At 38.6% G+C, this 17,415-nt stretch overlaps 2 protein-coding genes across 6 annotated transcripts in view; both read left to right on the forward strand.

Annotated features, from left to right (window-relative positions):
• Window positions 1-1,370: 1,370 nt before the first annotated feature.
• On the forward strand, window positions 1,371-5,472 carry LOC140764787 (BTB/POZ domain and ankyrin repeat-containing protein NPR5-like). 2 transcript variants are annotated; one of them, XM_073103539.1, is made up of 3 exons: window positions 1,371-2,247; window positions 2,400-3,438; window positions 3,549-5,472. In XM_073103539.1, exons 1-2 carry the CDS (start codon window positions 1,762-1,764, stop codon window positions 3,429-3,431), a joined length of 1,518 nt encoding a protein of 505 aa, XP_072959640.1. In that variant the 5' UTR covers window positions 1,371-1,761; the 3' UTR covers window positions 3,432-3,438; window positions 3,549-5,472. The 2 variants fall into 2 exon arrangements, with proteins under 2 accessions (XP_072959640.1, XP_072959638.1); XM_073103537.1 differs by lacking the exon at window positions 3,549-5,472 and having other exon boundaries at window positions 2,400-3,535.
• Window positions 5,473-8,597: 3,125 nt separating this feature from the next.
• Window positions 8,598-17,415, forward strand: part of LOC140764903 (protein CHROMATIN REMODELING 5) — a 28,572-nt gene continuing 19,754 nt past the window's right edge. Inside the window, exons 1-9 of one of the 4 annotated variants that reach the window (XM_073103743.1) lie at window positions 8,598-9,126; window positions 9,216-9,521; window positions 9,602-10,247; window positions 10,391-10,458; window positions 14,031-14,462; window positions 15,378-15,602; window positions 15,736-15,819; window positions 17,059-17,118; window positions 17,223-17,326. In XM_073103743.1, the coding sequence (XP_072959844.1) occupies window positions 9,650-10,247; window positions 10,391-10,458; window positions 14,031-14,462; window positions 15,378-15,602; window positions 15,736-15,819; window positions 17,059-17,118; window positions 17,223-17,326 (1,571 nt within the window). In that variant the 5' untranslated portion in view covers window positions 8,598-9,126; window positions 9,216-9,521; window positions 9,602-9,649. Of the gene's footprint in view, window positions 9,127-9,215; window positions 9,522-9,601; window positions 10,248-10,390; window positions 10,481-14,030; window positions 14,463-15,377; window positions 15,603-15,735; window positions 15,820-17,058; window positions 17,119-17,222; window positions 17,327-17,415 lie in introns of those variants that run through there. The other 3 variants (XM_073103744.1, XM_073103742.1, XM_073103745.1) reach the window with 3 other exon arrangements.

A 17,415-nucleotide genomic window follows, 5' to 3' on the forward strand; every position in this document is an offset into this window, starting at 1 on the left:
AGACATAATTATATTACGTCAAATAAAAGTGTTGTCAAGCGTTTACACTACTCTTTATATAATTAAATTTAGACCTTACGAACTATTATTTTTATTTTCGATAACATATTTAACTATATAAAAGCTTCCAAAATGTGGCTATCATGTGATTAATTTTAGTGTATTTTATCTTTACTTTAGAAAATAAATAAAGAGTAACATAATCATTTAAAATCCTTTTTATATTAACACCGTCAAACACTCTATAGAATTGATGCACAGAGGATATAAAAACTTAACCAACCTCTCTCGCCAAACTATAAGTTAAGCTAACAAAAAGTAAAACGAGGGGTAGAGAGAGAGAGAGAGAGAGAGAGAGAGAGAGAGAGAGAGAGAGAGAGAGAGAGAGGATGCAGAGGATGGAGACGAAGTGAGAGAGAGGGAGGGAGAGGGGAAAATTCCGACATGGGCCATCAGGTGTTGCCATCGGTGGCCCGGAGTCGCGTGCAAAGAAAATTTCAAATGGATCCAATCCAAGAGTGGGTCCCAATTCCTTCATCAAGAACACTGTGGAATGGTTAGCATCTCTCTCCACTGTTAGGTTCCGGGGGCCCCACCCGATGTCGACCGTTCGATCTAATCACCTCGCACAACCTTAACCCTATGTTAGTGCACACCGTGTTTAGCTTAGAGGAATTATTGACCACGTTTATATATATATATATATATATATAGTTATATAGATATTGTATTTTAGTTAAGTTTTGAGTCTGACCTTGGGAAGCTTAATTTAGATAAGATTGAGCAAAGTATTCTTGCTTGTAAGAATCGGTCTTTATCCAGGGTGTCGTTTTTATTATTTTTCTTAAGCAACTCATGACAGCACACAGCTTAAGAAATAAAATCACATCACTAATAGCTTTGTATTTGTCAACAAAAAGGGCTGTACTCTACTCCTCCCTCCCTCTCTCCCCCTTTTTCTTCCTAATTAATCACATATATCAAGAGGTTAACATCGTCTTTTGAAGTCTTCCCTCATGTTTTTATGTGTTGTTTTCTTCGGATAATTTATGGGAAGAGGAGAGGAGAGGAGAGGAGAGGAGTTATTGGACATAATAAGGGACTGTAGTAGTACTAGTGGTAGGGAAATGAGATGTTAATGAGATGTTAGTAAGAGTTAATCATGGTCGCATAATTGTGGGAGAGTGTCAGTGTTGTAATTTGAGATGTTATCTGTGGCTTTTTATATAATAAAAATAAAAATAAAAATATATAGTTATGGTTTGATATCAAATATCTGTATCCAATTTTCGCTTTTTAAACCCTCGAATTACTTAAATACCCCAGCCGCCCAGCACAACCACCCAAATTGCTTCCCCCCCCCTCCCACCCCTTCCCCTTTTCTTTTCTTTTCTATTCTCCACCTCGCCTCTCGCTTCTCTTTCTGTGTGTGTGTATATCTCTCTCTCTCTCTCTCTCTCCTTTTCCCTCTCTATCCTTCAGAGATCTCCAACCCCGTCAGCAAACGTAGTAGAAGAGAGAGTAGAAGGAAACACTGGAGAAGAATAAGAAGAAGAAGAAGAAGAAAGAGAGGAGAGAAGATAAAGGGAAAAGGGAAGAAAGAGATCGGTGATGAGGAGGAGGGGCTCGGTTCCACTAACCCTCGCCCTGACAACACTCCACTGAGAGAGAGAGAGAGAGAGAGAGAGAGAGAGAGCTTCGTATACAACCTAAAAGTCGAAAACAAAGCCCAAGGAAATTACCAAAAAGGGGTTTTTGGAGATGGAGGACTCCTTGAAATCCCTGTCGTTGGATTACCTCAACCTGCTCATCAACGGCCAGGCGTTTAGCGACGTCACCTTCTCCGTGGAGGGCCGCCTCGTCCACGCCCACCGCTGCATCCTCGCCGCCCGTAGCCTCTTCTTCCGCAAGTTCTTCTGCGGCGGCTCCGATCCACCCTCTCCGGGCATCCTCTCCCTACACGGGCCCCGCTCGCCCTCCTCCTCCGCATCGTCGCCGCGCGGCGGGGGGCCCGCCGGCGGCGCCGTGATCCCGGTCAATTCGGTCAGCTACGAGGTCTTCTTGTTGCTGCTCCAGTTCCTCTACAGTGGCCAGGTGTCGGTCGTCCCCCAGAAGCACGAGCCCCGCCCCAATTGCGGGGAGCGCGGCTGCTGGCACACCCATTGCACCGCCGCCGTCGACCTGGCCCTCGACACCCTCGCCGCCTCCCGCTCCTTCGGCGTCGAACAACTCGCCCTCTTAACCCAAGTAAATCCCAATTAACAATAATCTCCCCCACCACAATTATATAGATAGATCTTTTTTTTTTTGAGGGGGGTGGGGGGGGGAGGGGGGGGTGTAAAAATCAATCCTGTTTCTTGATGCTTATATTTTATGCTGATATACTATAATAACAACAGAAGCAACTGGCAAGCATGGTGGAGAAGGCGTCGATAGAGGACGTGATGAAGGTATTAATGGCGTCGCGGAAGCAAGACATGCACCAGCTGTGGACGACTTGCTCCCACCTCGTGGCGAAGTCGGGGCTGCCGCCGGAAGTCCTTGCGAAGCACCTCCCTATCGATGTCGTCGCGAAGATCGAGGAGCTCCGGATCAAGTCCCTCTCCCGCCGGTCCCCCTTCATGTCCCATCACCACCACCACCCACACCATCACCCCATCGACGTCGTCGGCGCCGCCTCCTCCGCCGACATCGACGACCACCACAAGATCCGCCGCATGCGCCGCGCGCTCGACTCCTCGGACGTGGAGCTCGTCAAGCTGATGGTGATGGGCGAGGGGCTCAACCTCGACGACGCCTTGGCGCTCCACTACGCCGTCGAGAATTGCAGCCGTGAGGTCGTGAAGGCGCTGCTCGAGCTCGGCGCCGCCGACGTGAATTGCCCCGCGGGTCCCGCGGGCAAGACGCCGCTCCACATCGCGGCGGAGATGGTGTGCCCGGACATGGTCGCTGTCCTCCTCGACCACCACGCCGACCCCAACATCCGCACCGTCGAGGGCGTCACGCCGCTCGACATCCTCCGCACCCTGACCTCCGACTTCCTCTTCAAGGGCGCTGTCCCGGGCTTATCCCACATCGAGCCCAACAAGCTCCGCCTCTGCCTCGAACTCGTCCAGTCCGCAGCCATGGTGATGTCCCGCGAGGAGGCTAATAACAACGGCGGCGGCGGCGGCAACGCCAATGTGGCGATCTACCCGCCCATGAATTCGGAGGGCAGCAATTGCAACAACAACAGCAACAGCAATAGCAACAGCATGGTGAATCTTAGCCTGGATTCGAGAATGGTGTATCTGAATCTTGGGATGGCTGCCCAATTAGGATGCAAGATGAATGAAGGGAGTGAGGATGACAGCAGCAGTACGAGGTCGCAAGGTGGAGGCGGTGGCATTGGTCCCTCGTCCATGTATTCTTCTCATCATGGATTTCCGTAACTACTTTGTAAGCTTTAGAAAAACAAACACCTCCCTTCTTCCCTCTCCTTCTCCTTCTCCTTCTCCTTCTGATTCTATAATATGGCATTAAATCTTTTTGTTCCTGTCTAAACGTAGAACATATTGATGATTGGGGGAGGAGGCATGGCAAGAGGCAAGGTCTTATGATCGAGGTGATGGGATTTCCTTAACACTTAGAGAATTTTATTTCGGTAGGATTAATGGGAGTTGGGTCTATGTGCAGCTGGATCTAGAGGAGAGAGATATATATCTTGATTATTATTAAGGTTTCAGTTAATGGTGTTTAGGTTTTGGGATTGTGATATTTTCTGGAGTATTGGTAAATGGGGGTGTACAGGAATGTGGGATGGATTGGGAGAGGGAGACACCGAGAATCTAAGTAAGCTTTGAGTGATGGAGGAGATGCAGGTCAATCTCGCCTGTCATCCCTTTTGTTTTTATTGCTGTTAGATTATATCATGGACAAATTGATTATTCTTAGATAACCTCTTCGATCCTCTCTTTCTATTTATCTATAATCTCTCTCTTTCTCTCTCTACCATTAATGTTGGGTTTTGATATCATGGTGGGTGTACTAGTTGCTAGCAAAATAGTTAGCAACTATTACTTCTACTAATGGTAGTTGGGATCATCTCCATTTAAGGAGGGGTTGGTTCCCCTTTTCCCCCATTGCCTTTAGTAGGCTGATTGGCCTCCCAATTGAGGCTTTTGTATTGGTAAGGATATGGCATATCCAAGTGAAAGGAAATGAGCTGTCTCCTCCCACAGTAGCTCCTTCTATAGTGCATGGATTTCTTTCTTTCTTTCTTCGTTTTTTCTTTGGTTTTTTTTTTCTCCTCTCTTTCCATGCAACATGGCCCTCTTTATTTTATGACCCTATATCTTTAATGTATATTATATAGAATAGGAGCCAAAGATATCAGTGAGCTGTAGACAAATGCTTCTCTTGTCTTGCATGAATGCAACACTGAGTGTGACTACACGACACCCCCATGGAGTGTTATTCTACTTAAATGTGGATTCCCTCTCTGTGACCTGCTTTTGTTCTCTTCCTTCTCTCTTTCTTTCCTTTTTCTCCTTGGTCTCTTTTGAGGCTCACCAAAGCCTCCTCTCGGGGAGGAGGCCTTTATGAGCACTATGTATCATCTTACCTGCAATAGTTCCCAATAGTTTTACTCCTGTGCTGGTCTTTGAGTTTCATTTTTCTAGTTTGTCGATGTTTGACTCCATTTCCTTTCCTCTTTCCCCTCCTCTCTCTCTCTCTCTCTATAAATATATATATATATATAAACTTTTCTTATCTCCTTGCTCTTGCTCTTGCACTTGTGAAGGACTTAGACTGCAACAACTTTAGCTACAAGGATGAGGCCAGAAATTAATACCAATATTAATTTAGAGGGATATAATTTGTTAGGTCATTTTGCTTTTTAATCGTAGCTAGGTGTCAGTGTACGACTTTATGGAAACACATGCAATAGTTAACTGCAGTCATGTGTATGAACCCTACTGTTTAACCCCTAAACAAATTGTTCGTTAATATTATATATAGAAGCAGGAGACTGTGATGTTTAGGTTTATGGCATTCTTTCATGTCATATTTATGATGTGGCAATTAGTGATCTTGCTTTAACCTTTTTCTTCTTCTAGCTGTTGAATATTAGATTTATGTTTATTGTTAGTTGAATCTTCGTAGTTGCATTCATTTATACTATTTGTGTCCAAAAATTAAAGAAAACAAGGATAATCTTGTAGTTTGATCTAAATTGAAAAAAAAAAGCTGTTGATGAACTATGAATTAAATGGTCTTCTTATTGTATCTTTGTGGTGCTAAAATTCTATGTGCTGGAATAGTTTTAAACCAATTATCGATATTATATGCATGGACAGTGGTTAATCATGTTCCTTATTTATTGTGATGTTCGAGAATAATAAGACGATTCATGAGGTTAATTATGAGGCTTGTAAAGGTGCTACTAATTAATTAATTATTCATAAGCGAGATAGAGATTTTAAATTGCTAAAATAGTGTGTACAACAATTGCACATAACAACACTTTCTTCCAAAGTTGAGTAAATAGTTAAGATCTATTATTACTGAAACGAAAGTTCTTGACATTTTATTTCTTTACAGGTAACTTGTGATCATGTTAACCAGCCTTGTCTATGTTATAGATTGCTATGAGCTGCATCTCATATCGATGCAATGCCATATATTTTTGCTGGCCTTTGTAGTGAACTCTAGCTCATTGTTCAGGTCACTTCCACGAACTACATTAGATCTTTATAAGGAAATTGACTTACTTCTTTGTTTCTCTTTTAACTACTTATAGATGAAAAAGTTAAGAAATATATGATGATTTACTAAATTAGGAATTTTATATATATATATGAGTTGTATAAGCTATTAGATGTCTTTGGATTTCGGATGGATACTAATAATGTTTTGGTTTTAGAGTACAGAGAGTGTCAAAAAAAAGAAAAGAAAAACGAAGCATTGATGCAGTAGGCGTCTTGGAAGGGATCCAATATATAGTTCAAGAATAATATTATTAGCTTGGTGTTAATCCAAAGCTAGCTCTCCACTTTGTTTTTCATTGTATATATCGAGATTATCTTAATACCCAATATGAAGTTAATGAAAGAAAACATCATTCAGAAGCACTGAGAAATGCCATTTCTCAGTTACTGGATATATAGTCATAACTATCAAAATTTTCAGCCTATATTTGTGGAACAATGATGAGTGTCTGATTGATTGATGATAATACTTCAGCCATTATAGAAAATTATCATTTCTTAGATATCTGTAGATAGTATCCTTTTCATTTATTTCTAATATATATATATATATATGACAGATTAGAGAGCACATATCTTGATATTATGTGAAATTAGGTATACTCACCTGTGATCGATGTGCAATTAATAGACATACTACATCCACTGTTTATCTCCTATTCTGTCATTGATTGCACTAGTATAAGAAGCATTGAAGATGTTGCAGATGAGGTCCCTCAGTTCCTTGCTGCATGTGATCCATTTTTTTCGGTGTCATCTCGACGAAGTCCGAAAAAAATATATATACACTAATGGAAGTATCATAAGAACAATTTCAGATGCTTGCAATGTGCAACTATAGCCTGAATGATTCATGTTTTGTTTCATATGAACACTATACTTTATGTCACTTCCACTCTTACAGTTACATCTCAATTATTGGAGCAAATGCAATGATAGAAGTTCTTAGTTGTTGACAAAATGAGTGCCATTTTTGAATCTGCCTCCTCATACCAATTTAGGCAATGGATCCATGGAGCCGTTTCTTCTTTGAAATTAAAATGGGAGTCTGAAAGATCTAGAGCTAAGTTTTACATTGAGTTGGCTAATCTTGTGTGCACTGCAATTGGTTGTTTTCTAGGTTACAATGATATGACCATCTGAAGCTTTAATTGAAGTCTACTGCAGTACTACTCAACTCTTGATGATTAACGCAGAAAATGACCCACTTCTTCTGTTCCTGTGAAAAAAATAGATCTTACAACTATTTAACCTATCACTGACAGGTAACTCAGAGCAGTCAATTAATTGCCCACAATGAATGGTCAAAACTATGCCGTATAACTGTATAAGTATTCAAACTATTGCATGATATAGTTATGATCCAAGTGAAGAACAAACTATCTGAATCTATATATATGCTCTTCAGTATCTCTACTTGCTCAAAACTAGGATTACTCAAAACTTGTTAATGATTTCATTTCCATCTCAATGCCAAACTAGTCGACTTAATCTCTCTCTCTCTCTCTGAGCCCATGAAGTTCTTCCATTCTCTCCATGCGATGATGCAATGCATTGTGAGCATCACGTACGTAGTCATCAAATATGAACGCAGTGAATAGCTTTGATGTCTATTTCATCCATCTTATCCTATGATATAATTAGAATAACAACAGTAACTTTACTATACAACGATGGTTATGGTGATGATTAAAGCAACTAAGATGGCGATTAGGATCGATGACGACGAAGGCAACAACCACTGCCACGACAACTAATCTTACATTTTAAATATTATTTAATAATAAAATGAAGCCAGTAGTGTGAACTTATTAGCTTACATAACATTATACCTAAAAAATATATATTATTAAATATAATCTAACTGATGGTTGATCCATCCTGGCATAAAAAATATACCTAAATATGACAATTGCAGGCGACAAATATAATGCATCCGAAAATAGTGTGACCAATCGTGACACCTTTAGTTAGTCAGCATTTGATGTTACCTACGTGACAACTACTTTTAGCATCGAATTTTGTGCAAACATTTTAATATATATATATGTGGCTACGTTCTTTGATCTTTATCAAATATTTGCCAGTAATAACACGAAGAATCTTTGAGTAGGTGGTAGATGCATCGTAAAGCGTGTAGATCGGCCCATATGCTTACTTAGCAGCCCATATGATCATATTGAGACCTCTCCCCAAACTCAAGAAGCCCAAAGCCCAGAGCCCAAAAGAGCTGTAGAAGTTTTAATAGGAGAAGAATTATAGATTAGTGGGACACTTTTGCAATATAATTACAGTTTTAATAAGATTAGTGCAAGAGAAACAGTGGCATTTTGGGATAATAATTTTTTATTTTCTGGAATTTATCAGGCCATTCTTGCCATCTCGGAGATTGTGTCGGGTTGAGTATATCGTAGTAAGCCCGATAAGGTTACCCGACCCGTTATAATGAAATTAATGGGCCAGAAGCCCAAGTAAACGTTTGAATGTGAGAAAAATAATAGTTGCGGAGTAACGGTGGAGATGACGAAAATATCCTCAGGTGATTCGAAGAAGAGAGTAGCGGTGTAATAGTTGTGTGGGGGGAATACGTCAGATGACAAATTTCCACAGAGAGTAGTGGGTAATTACGTTTATAGCCCTCAAGAAGGGAGGATTTGGGCCGGTTGGGCCTCAAGAGGGTTCGACCCGGTAAGCCGTGCACCGCCCCCAAAACTGGGTTCCCTCCACGTGTCAGTTAATAACTAGCTAATCGCATGGAATTAGGGTGTCCCCCAGACCCAACTCGCTATTGCCCAAAAAGCCGAAGGCCATCCCCCTCTAATCTCTATAAACGCGTGTACCTTTTCTAACCCTCTGCTTCTCTCTAATCTTTTCCCCTCCTCGCCTTTCTTTTCCTTTTTCTCCTCAAATATAATTTTTTTTTTCTCTTTCTTTCTTTCTTTCGATAACATCCCTCTCTTTCTCTCTCTCATCCTCTTCTCCGCTTCGCCGCCACCAAATCGGTCGATAAATCTTACGAAATCCGACACGGATTCGTTTTTCTATTCGTTCCAATCTTTCCCCCTTGTTCGATTCTTCATCGAAACTACCCCAAGGAAAAGGGAGGAAAAATCGTTTAAAAAATCAAATAATTTTGAAAAATTCGTATTTTCCCACCACCCCCTGCTCCGCTTACCTCAGCCGCGCCGCCTCCCGGCGCACGGCCGCTAACTCGCGCGCCGATCGTGTAGTTTGCTCGATTCCGCCCTCGTCCTTCTCGGGAGGTAGGTTTCTTGGCGGGGAATCCGTTGTCCTCTGAGTCGGTGTTGATCACCCCCTGTCGATTTGTGGTCCGATCCGGGGTCCGTCGCTTCCGCGTGTCGGATTAGGGTTTCGGGTATCGGTTTCGTGGTTCTTGGCCGTTATCTGTCGATCTGTTCTGGTTCCCCTTGGATTTGATCTTTCTTGTTGCTGATCGGGGTGCAGGTCCTGGAACTGATCGCGGCCGGGGTTTTCTTGATTGGATTTGGTTTGGCTCCGGATTGATTCGTTTCTGTCTCGATTGATCAGCGTATCTACTGCGCTGTTGTCGGTTTCTTGGTGGGATTTTACTGATCCCGGGTTTAAAACTCTCATTCTGGATATAAAAGAACGGACTTGAGTTCCTTGTTCCTCGCAATGGTTTTCTTTTGATGCAAACATCGTGTATTTCTTCTTTGGATATCATACTGTGACTATTCTAGTTCGTATAGTTGGTTTGCTGAGTTGTATATAGGGTCAAATTTGTATTAGGTTGGGTTTGGAGCTTCATTCTTTTATTTCTGAAATTAACTGTGGGGGTAGAGCTAAAAACTACTTCCTTGTACTTGCAGCTGTGAGAGTGTGGACTAGACCTTGTGGTACTTCTATGTGAACGTGCAATGGCATTCTTTAGGAACTTTGGGAACAAGATGGAGTCTGGTACTGACTTAAATGAGAAAGCAGATGATAGTGTAGCCGGCGGAGCTTATGTTTCTGTAGGGAATACAAATGTCGATCTGAATTCTAGTAATCAGAGCGATGATGATCAGTTTGATAGTACTTGGCAGCAGACTGGTAATTTGGATCCTAATGCCATTGAGAAGGCACCTTCTGGAATGTGGGGTTCAAATTTTTGGAAGGACTGCCAGCCGACCTGGGATTCTGCAGAAATACGTGATGACGGTGATAAGGGCGAGGGTCCCTCTGAAGCTAATTCTTCTGAATATTTGGATGGGCGTAAAGATGACGAATGGCCTAAGAAAGGCCATGTCGATGTCCCTGCAGATGATATGCTGTCTGATGATTATTATGAGCAGGACGGTGAAGATCAAAGTGACTCGTTGCATCTCAGTGGACCAAGTCGCCCAGGCAATTCTGGTTCGAGATTACCAGCAAAGCAAACTTCTGTTTCAAAAACTATGTCAAAGCGTTCAAAAGCCGTGAAGTATGATGAATATGCTGAGGATGAGGATTATGATGAAGAAGATGAGGAAGAAGGTCATACTTGCAGCTTAACATTATCCATGGTTTTGGAATTCTCCATACGATAAACTGCAATATTTGACTTAAAACCTGATATTATCTTGTGCTTCTAGTTTATATCATGTATCCTACTAAGTTCTTGTTTTTCTTGTTTGTAGAGGATGATCCAGATGATGCTGATTTTGAGCCAGACTTTGGCGAATCAGGCAAGGGTGCAAAGAAGAAGGTTGGTCAAGAAACTAAAATAGGTCATCAATTGAGTTCCACACTTCCCTTTTTCTTGATTCCTTTGAGGTTTTCTTTATCAATTGCGACCCATTATTTCATGTATAATATCTCTAAGTGTTTTGTCTATTCGATCTAAGAAAAGTGGGGAATGCACATTTGCTTGAAACATTTCCTGAACTTAGCATGCCTTATCTGACTCTATCTGATCACTGGTGAATATGTAATGCCTTTGCCACCTTTTAACTGCCGCTATCTTTTAGAACTGTGGAGCTTATGTTATTTCTCTACTTCACTTTTGGTCTATTTTACAAGTCAAAGAATGCTCAAAAAGGGGAAATCAAGAATAAGGCAAAGCTTAATTTAATTCAGCCATGATAAAGCATGATGCAGTCTTTCATATGTAATATCTCTAAGAACTTACGGCACCTTATCTGAGCTCTATCTGACTGCTTTTTAGAAAATGTAATGCTTTTCCCACTTTAAACTGCCGCTTTCATTTGGAACCTTGGAGCTCACGTTTTTTCTGTACTTCACCATAGTCTATTTTAGAAGTCAAAACATTTTGGTCAAAAAGCGCAAATCAAGACATTTAAGGTAATGATTAAATTAATTCAGTCATGATACAGCACGATGCAGTCCTTTAAATTATCAATTTTTTGCAGTAAAAAGAAGTGAAATATGGGTACCTCTTGACCTATATAATACAAAATTTTGTCATAAGGAGTTTGTAGATATTACAAGTGGGTCTGGTGCAGGTCTTTAGAATTTTGACTCAGATCTGAAAATTAATTCAAAATTTATGTCTTTTTGACAAGGTCCTATCACTCTATTATGTAGTTTTATGTATGCCATGATATTAGGAAATCATAAATAAGATAAGAGAAAAAATGAATTTGGAAAATGTAGAATTTAGTCATTTACATGTTTCAAGGACCTACTGTTTAAGTACAACAAAATATTATAGCTGCAAAACTTAAAATAATAAGGCTCAAGTAAGCCATCTGCAATCTTATTTTTAGGTTGGTCTTATATGGGTAAGCCTACTGACTGAACAGATACAGGGCCATATATACACATATATAGACCACATTTTTTGTAGCGTGGATCTTCTTTTTTTTTCAAGTGATAATGTTAACAGATGATTTTTTCTTTTTGATAAATGCTGATAGAGCTATCGTGCTAAAATATAATGAGCTGGCGGTGATGATGTTTTTGATCACCTTTGGCTTTCCTTGTCCAGTATATAATTACACTTATCAAGCAAATGATCCATTTCCTCTAGTACAACTTATTCAACTAAGATTTTGGACCTTGAAATTTTTAATTGTTATAGATCTATTAGGGTGCTCCAGAAAGTGCTGAAAAATCTGAAAGTTTGTTTACAAAAAAGTAACACTGGAATTCTATTTTCATGTTCCTATGTTGTGCGTATCATTATCTCGTCTTAAATTCCATCTGCCTAGTCCATGGTATGATCTTATGATTTGATGATGGAGAAAAATATTATCTTTTCATGAGATTAAATTGATTTACAATAACTTCTATGGATGATGAATTCTCATTACTGGTGACAAAATCTTTAATCAGTTACTCTTGTATATTGACATGGGGACATTGAGAATTTGAGATCTTGATCACAAGAGAATTGTTTATACTTTTTGTGCATAATGTAACTTACCTTGATTTAACCAAAAAAAAATTTATACTTGAATTTGACGGATTGGATGCATTTGCATGAAATTTTTTTTTATGTCGGAGTAACAAGTATTTTGATATGAGGAAAGATTAGGAGGCGTACATCGATCCATACAACGAGAGAGAAGATAGGGCATCTTGTGATTCCTTGTTGTGTTGCAATTTGATAATAAAAGAAGAGTTGAGAGCAGGGGATCCACCATAAAAGATTGAAGACAAAAAAGGATGATTGAAGAGTATACATGGAGTTCTCTACAATGTTATCTTTTTTTGAAAGAATTTCATAATCAAAATTATGTATTTTTTGATATTTTGTTGGCCTACATAAATAAATCACTGGATGACACCAGATCACGGATTAAATTAGTTTAAATCTTTCCCAATTCATTCTCATTATTAAGTTGGGACTCCTTAACAAAAATTCTACTTAAGGTAAGGCTCGAGAATAATCAAAATGTCTATCTTGATATACTGCCATGTTGTGGATTTCGAGTCTCTTATTCTGACATCCTATATCAAAATTATGTATATACAAACATAAGAAGCGCAATCTATCTACATAAATAAATAAATATAGATTTGATGACCCAGACTACCATCTTGATCCTCTTCCTCTCATTCTTTCGAATCTGCATCTGCTGCCAAAGCGGTTAAATAGTATTTCTGGTCTCTCCTTGGTGGGAATTAGATTTTGAGAAGATAAGGCATCTGATTCCTTGGTGGGTTACCTCCTTATCTTTTTCCGCATTGGCATATTTTCTCATCTCTAGGCCATATTAATTTGGTGTCAGAGCAAGTTTAAATCCGACGAATTCAATCATAAAGAAAATCTAGTTTTCAAATATCAAGACTGAGTGCATAATGATCAAGTTAACTTATGAAGTTAACTTATGTAGATTATGAAGATAATCTTGAGATGAGATTTATGCAATGAAAGTGTGATAGGAATTAGAATATTTGTCTATTTTTTATTTTCAGATGTATTTTTATCTAAAAATTAGATTTGATTTTAGAGTGTCCATTTTGGTTAAAATTCTTGAAAATCTAGGGTATTTGATTGTTAGTTGGTTTTAAGATAAATTTATTAGGATTTGATTACTTTTTAAGTTAAAAGAGTTTTAGTTTAGTCTCATATTAGACTAGAATATATATAAATATGATCAATTTGTGATGTGATGTAGTCTCCTCATCTCTATATATAGAGGTGATGGGAATTCTGAATAAAAGTGGTCAAATTTTGAGAAGTAATATTTTTGTAGAGGATTTCACAATTGTCCCTCTTCCCCCTTCTCCTTCCTATTCTCCTACTCCGTTATGCTCTCTTTTGTGGTGGATTTTATGTTTCCTTTGTTCCTCACAATCTATATGAATTTGATTTTCTCCCCCCCACAGCTCGGTTGGTTATTTTCTTTCTTTTGTATCTATCTAGCCATATTATCATGAAAACGGTACTTGGAGGTAGATAAAGAAATTCATAGAGACCCTATCTTTTCTCTTTGGAGTTGGATCTAGATACGCCCTTATCTTTTTCCATATTGGTATGTTTCCTCGTCTCTAGGCTACATCTACCCCTCCCTCCTTCCCTCCATGAATGGTTTGAGACTCAATATTCTTCTGCTTTTATTTATTATTTATCATTTAATCTATTCTTTCTTTGGTTCACAATGTGGTGGCATTGCTTTTAGGATTATTCTCCTGGGTTTTGAACTTGCTTGAGAGTCTCTGTGCCTGAGAGTTGTGCTTGACCTCCTGGTTCTGAAGGAAAGCATTGTCAATATTGTTCCTTAAAGAAATTTTGTGTTTATGATTCTATCATGTAGATAGCTAGTTGAAATGTTAATTTTGAAGTTACAAATGTTATTAACTTAATAACAGGGCAAAATGTCTGAAAGTGATTATTTTGATGAGGATGACGAGGATGAGGATCTTGATTTATTGGATGAAGATGATATTGGCTTTACAGAAAATTGCAGTCGTACAGTGCGTCGTAAACTTGCACGAAATCTAAAGCCTAAAGAAAGGAAGTCCTCTGTGCATGGTCGAAGAAAGCGTGGGAGATCATTTTCAGATGAGGAATCTTTATCAGGGGAGGAGTCAGATCATGATAGTGATGAAGACCTTTACCATAAACCAAAGAGAATGTTGCAGCAACGCAAGAAGAATGTTAGCAGAACAGATGTGTCATTAAATGCAAATTCGCATGGCAGTGAGCTTCGTACATCTGGCAGATCTGTGAGAAAGATCTCATATGCTGAAAGTGAGGAAAGTGAGGATGCTGGTGAAGAAAAATTAAACAAGTCACAGAAGGTGATGATCTGTGCTCATGATCTCAATTTCTTTCTAGACAAATTTGTTGAAGAAAATCTGAAATGATGAATAGACAGTTTTACTGGATCTGTTGTGTGGTTGATTTCAAGCTATTGTTTAATCTTTTTTTTATTTTGTTTATTTCTTCCTTTCAACTCTTGAATTTTTCATGTGCAAATATCTTTCTTAGTGTGGTTATCCTTGTCTTCTTATAGAGAAAAATGGAGATATTTTTGCTGGCAATAATAGTTAAAACTTGAGTTTAGAGCATTTGCAACAGCTTCCCTTGCCATTGTATCTAAATTTAGGCAATTTACCAATTTGGTTTCTTTATTTATTTTAGAGAACCACCTTTTTCTAATAGTCCGCATCAAATTTCCTATTCCCGGTTCTATTTTGATAGTATTTATCTCCATATTCTTTTCTCTATTAATTACTTGAAAGTTATGTTATGCCAAGTACCATTATTGCACTAGAGGAAGTAAAGAATTTTTTAAGAAATTTGGAAGATTACAGTGCCACTCTACATTTAGAGAAATGTAGCTTCCACTAGATTTAGAGAATGGATATGGAAATTGATGTGGAAGGTTTTCTTTGGCAAACCTTGTCCTCTAAATTTTGGAGCAGGGAATGAGATTGGGAAAGTGATGTGAATGTTCTTAGTGGAAAAAAAACCACTATTAGATTTGAACCATTGACTTGCATGTAACCATTCTGTTGCTCTTACCACTTATTTAAAAGCTGTTTGCTTCACTTCATGAATTAGCCATTCTCATTGTCCAATGTTTGTGTAGTATTGCCTGCTGAGTTATTTGGTTGTTTATGGTTATGGACTTATGGTAGTAGCCATCACATCAAGTTCATTTATTTTAAACCTTTGAAATATTTTGATTCTTTCTTTTCTTGGTTTCACAGGATGATGTTGAGGAGGATGACAGCGACACAATTGAAAGGGTGCTTTGGCACCAGGCAAAGGGTATGTCTGAAGAAGCTATAAGGAGGAACCAATCAACTCAACCTAGTGTGGTGAGCACCTTGTACGATTCAGATCCTGAGTGGAATGAAGTGGAGTTTTATATAAAATGGAAGGGCCAGTCTTACCTACACTGTCAATGGAAATCATTCTCTGATCTCCAAACTGTAAGACTTCAAACTTTTGTGGTGGACATGTCTTCTGCTGTTGTTGTTAATATGCAAAACATTATTCTTTTCCATTTTGTACAAACCTCCCATTCCAACGTTTAAAACCTGATTTACTTGTTGGGAATGACAGCTTACTGGATTCAAAAAGGTTCTGAACTACATTAAAAGAGTGACTGAAGAAAGCAAGTACAAAAGGGCCTTATCACGTGAGGAGGTAATAACACTTTTACTTGCTGCGTGACCCAAAATTTCAGTTGTTGAATTGAATCTAATAGTTCATACTCTCTTCTGTTTCTAATTGCTAAAGCTGGCATGTTGCCTCGTTCCCAATTTAGTTGGGTGGCTTGCAATATGAGCATAACCTCCTCATCTTGTAGAGGAGGAAAGGAGAAGAGGAGAATGCTTTTGTAGATCTATTATAGTTGAACAATGGGTCTGTACAAACATGTAATCTTTTCTAAATTCTAATGATATGTTAGGATATAGTGCTATTCATATTCTTTTTCTTCATATATTTCAGCACTTGCTCTACAGTTCTCAATACTTTAGTTAGCAAAATAGGTATTTATGATACTATGATCTACTTCACTGTACTATTCTTGCTCAAAAATCTTTTTCGGAAAGAGAGGTGTTTGATTCAGTTTTGGCAATACTCACTAGCTCAGACGGCCTTTATTGCTGTATCTTGTCGACCTCGGTGATATTCATGCCAGGAGGTATATAGCCTATTAACTATATATATGAGATCACTATATATGGATTGATAGCATAATGCCAAAATGAAGATGTGAGGAATCTGTATGATTTTGTTGGAATAATAGAATAATATATTATTGTTTTTACATATGGTTTTATAATCTAAAGATCATCTTTTTTAAAAAAATAAATAAAAATATGATATAAAATGATTTGGGCAGCATCCTGGTTAGTTTGGCTTATTAGGATTCCTATTGCTAGGTTGATCTTGTGCTTGGTTTGAGAAATTAGATTTGGGCAAGCACATGGTGGGGTTTGAGCTCCAAATCAGAACTTTGTCTGATCCTACCATTTGATACTCCTATTTATTAGAAAGGAAAATCACTATAAATTAGTCGTATTGACTGTGGTAGTCAGTAGATATTATAATTTATAATGACTTTGTTTTCATTTATTATTTGGCAGGTAGTTTTGTTTCATGAGCCATAAACAAGACATTAAAGAATGTTCCACATATTTTGATCCTTTGGATCTCCATGTTTTCTATTTTCTTCATCATTCATTGTAACATTGACATGATCCCCCTAGTTCTTGCTTCTTGAAAAGGAAGAATATATCTTCTACGATACGCCAACTTTTCATTAATGGCAAGAGCCCATCCTCAATACTCTGGTTCTTTGACATGCAAGTTCGCAATTATCAAACTTGGAGCTCTTTGTAACCTAGCTCTATAAATATAATTTCTCCCCTTTAACAGGTTGAGGTTCATGATGTGAGCAAGGAAATGGAGCTGGACCTGCTTAAGCAATACAGCCAGGTCTTATCCTCTATCAAAAATTTCCAATTTAGGTTTCTTTAGAACCATTATTTTTTGCCTCTTTGATATTCTTTATTTTATTTTTTAAATGTAAATCTGTTCAGGTGGAAAGAATATTTGCAGATAGAATCAGTAAAATTGGTGGCGATGATGTGGTACCTGAGTATTTAGTGAAGTGGCAAGGACTCTCTTATGCGGAAGCAACCTGGTATCTTTTGCACATAATTCATTATTGAATATATACATTTAGAAACTTGAGCTAGATGGAGAATATTAAAGTGTAATGCGTAATTGAGA

The sequence above is a fragment of the Typha angustifolia genome, chromosome 8, assembly GCF_048772165.1.
Source record: "Typha angustifolia cultivar Huaian chromosome 8, ASM4877216v1, whole genome shotgun sequence".
NCBI classification, from domain to species: domain Eukaryota; kingdom Viridiplantae; phylum Streptophyta; class Magnoliopsida; order Poales; family Typhaceae; genus Typha; species Typha angustifolia.

Bases quoted from the DNA above. Each gene is read 5' to 3' on its own strand.
- LOC140764787 (XM_073103539.1), top strand. From the start codon at position 1,762: ATGGAGGACTCCTTGAAATCCCTGTCGTTGGATTACCTCAACCTGCTC. The intron at 2,248-2,399 runs GTAAATCCCAAT...TAATAACAACAG, and splicing joins AACTCGCCCTCTTAACCCAA to AAGCAACTGGCAAGCATGGT.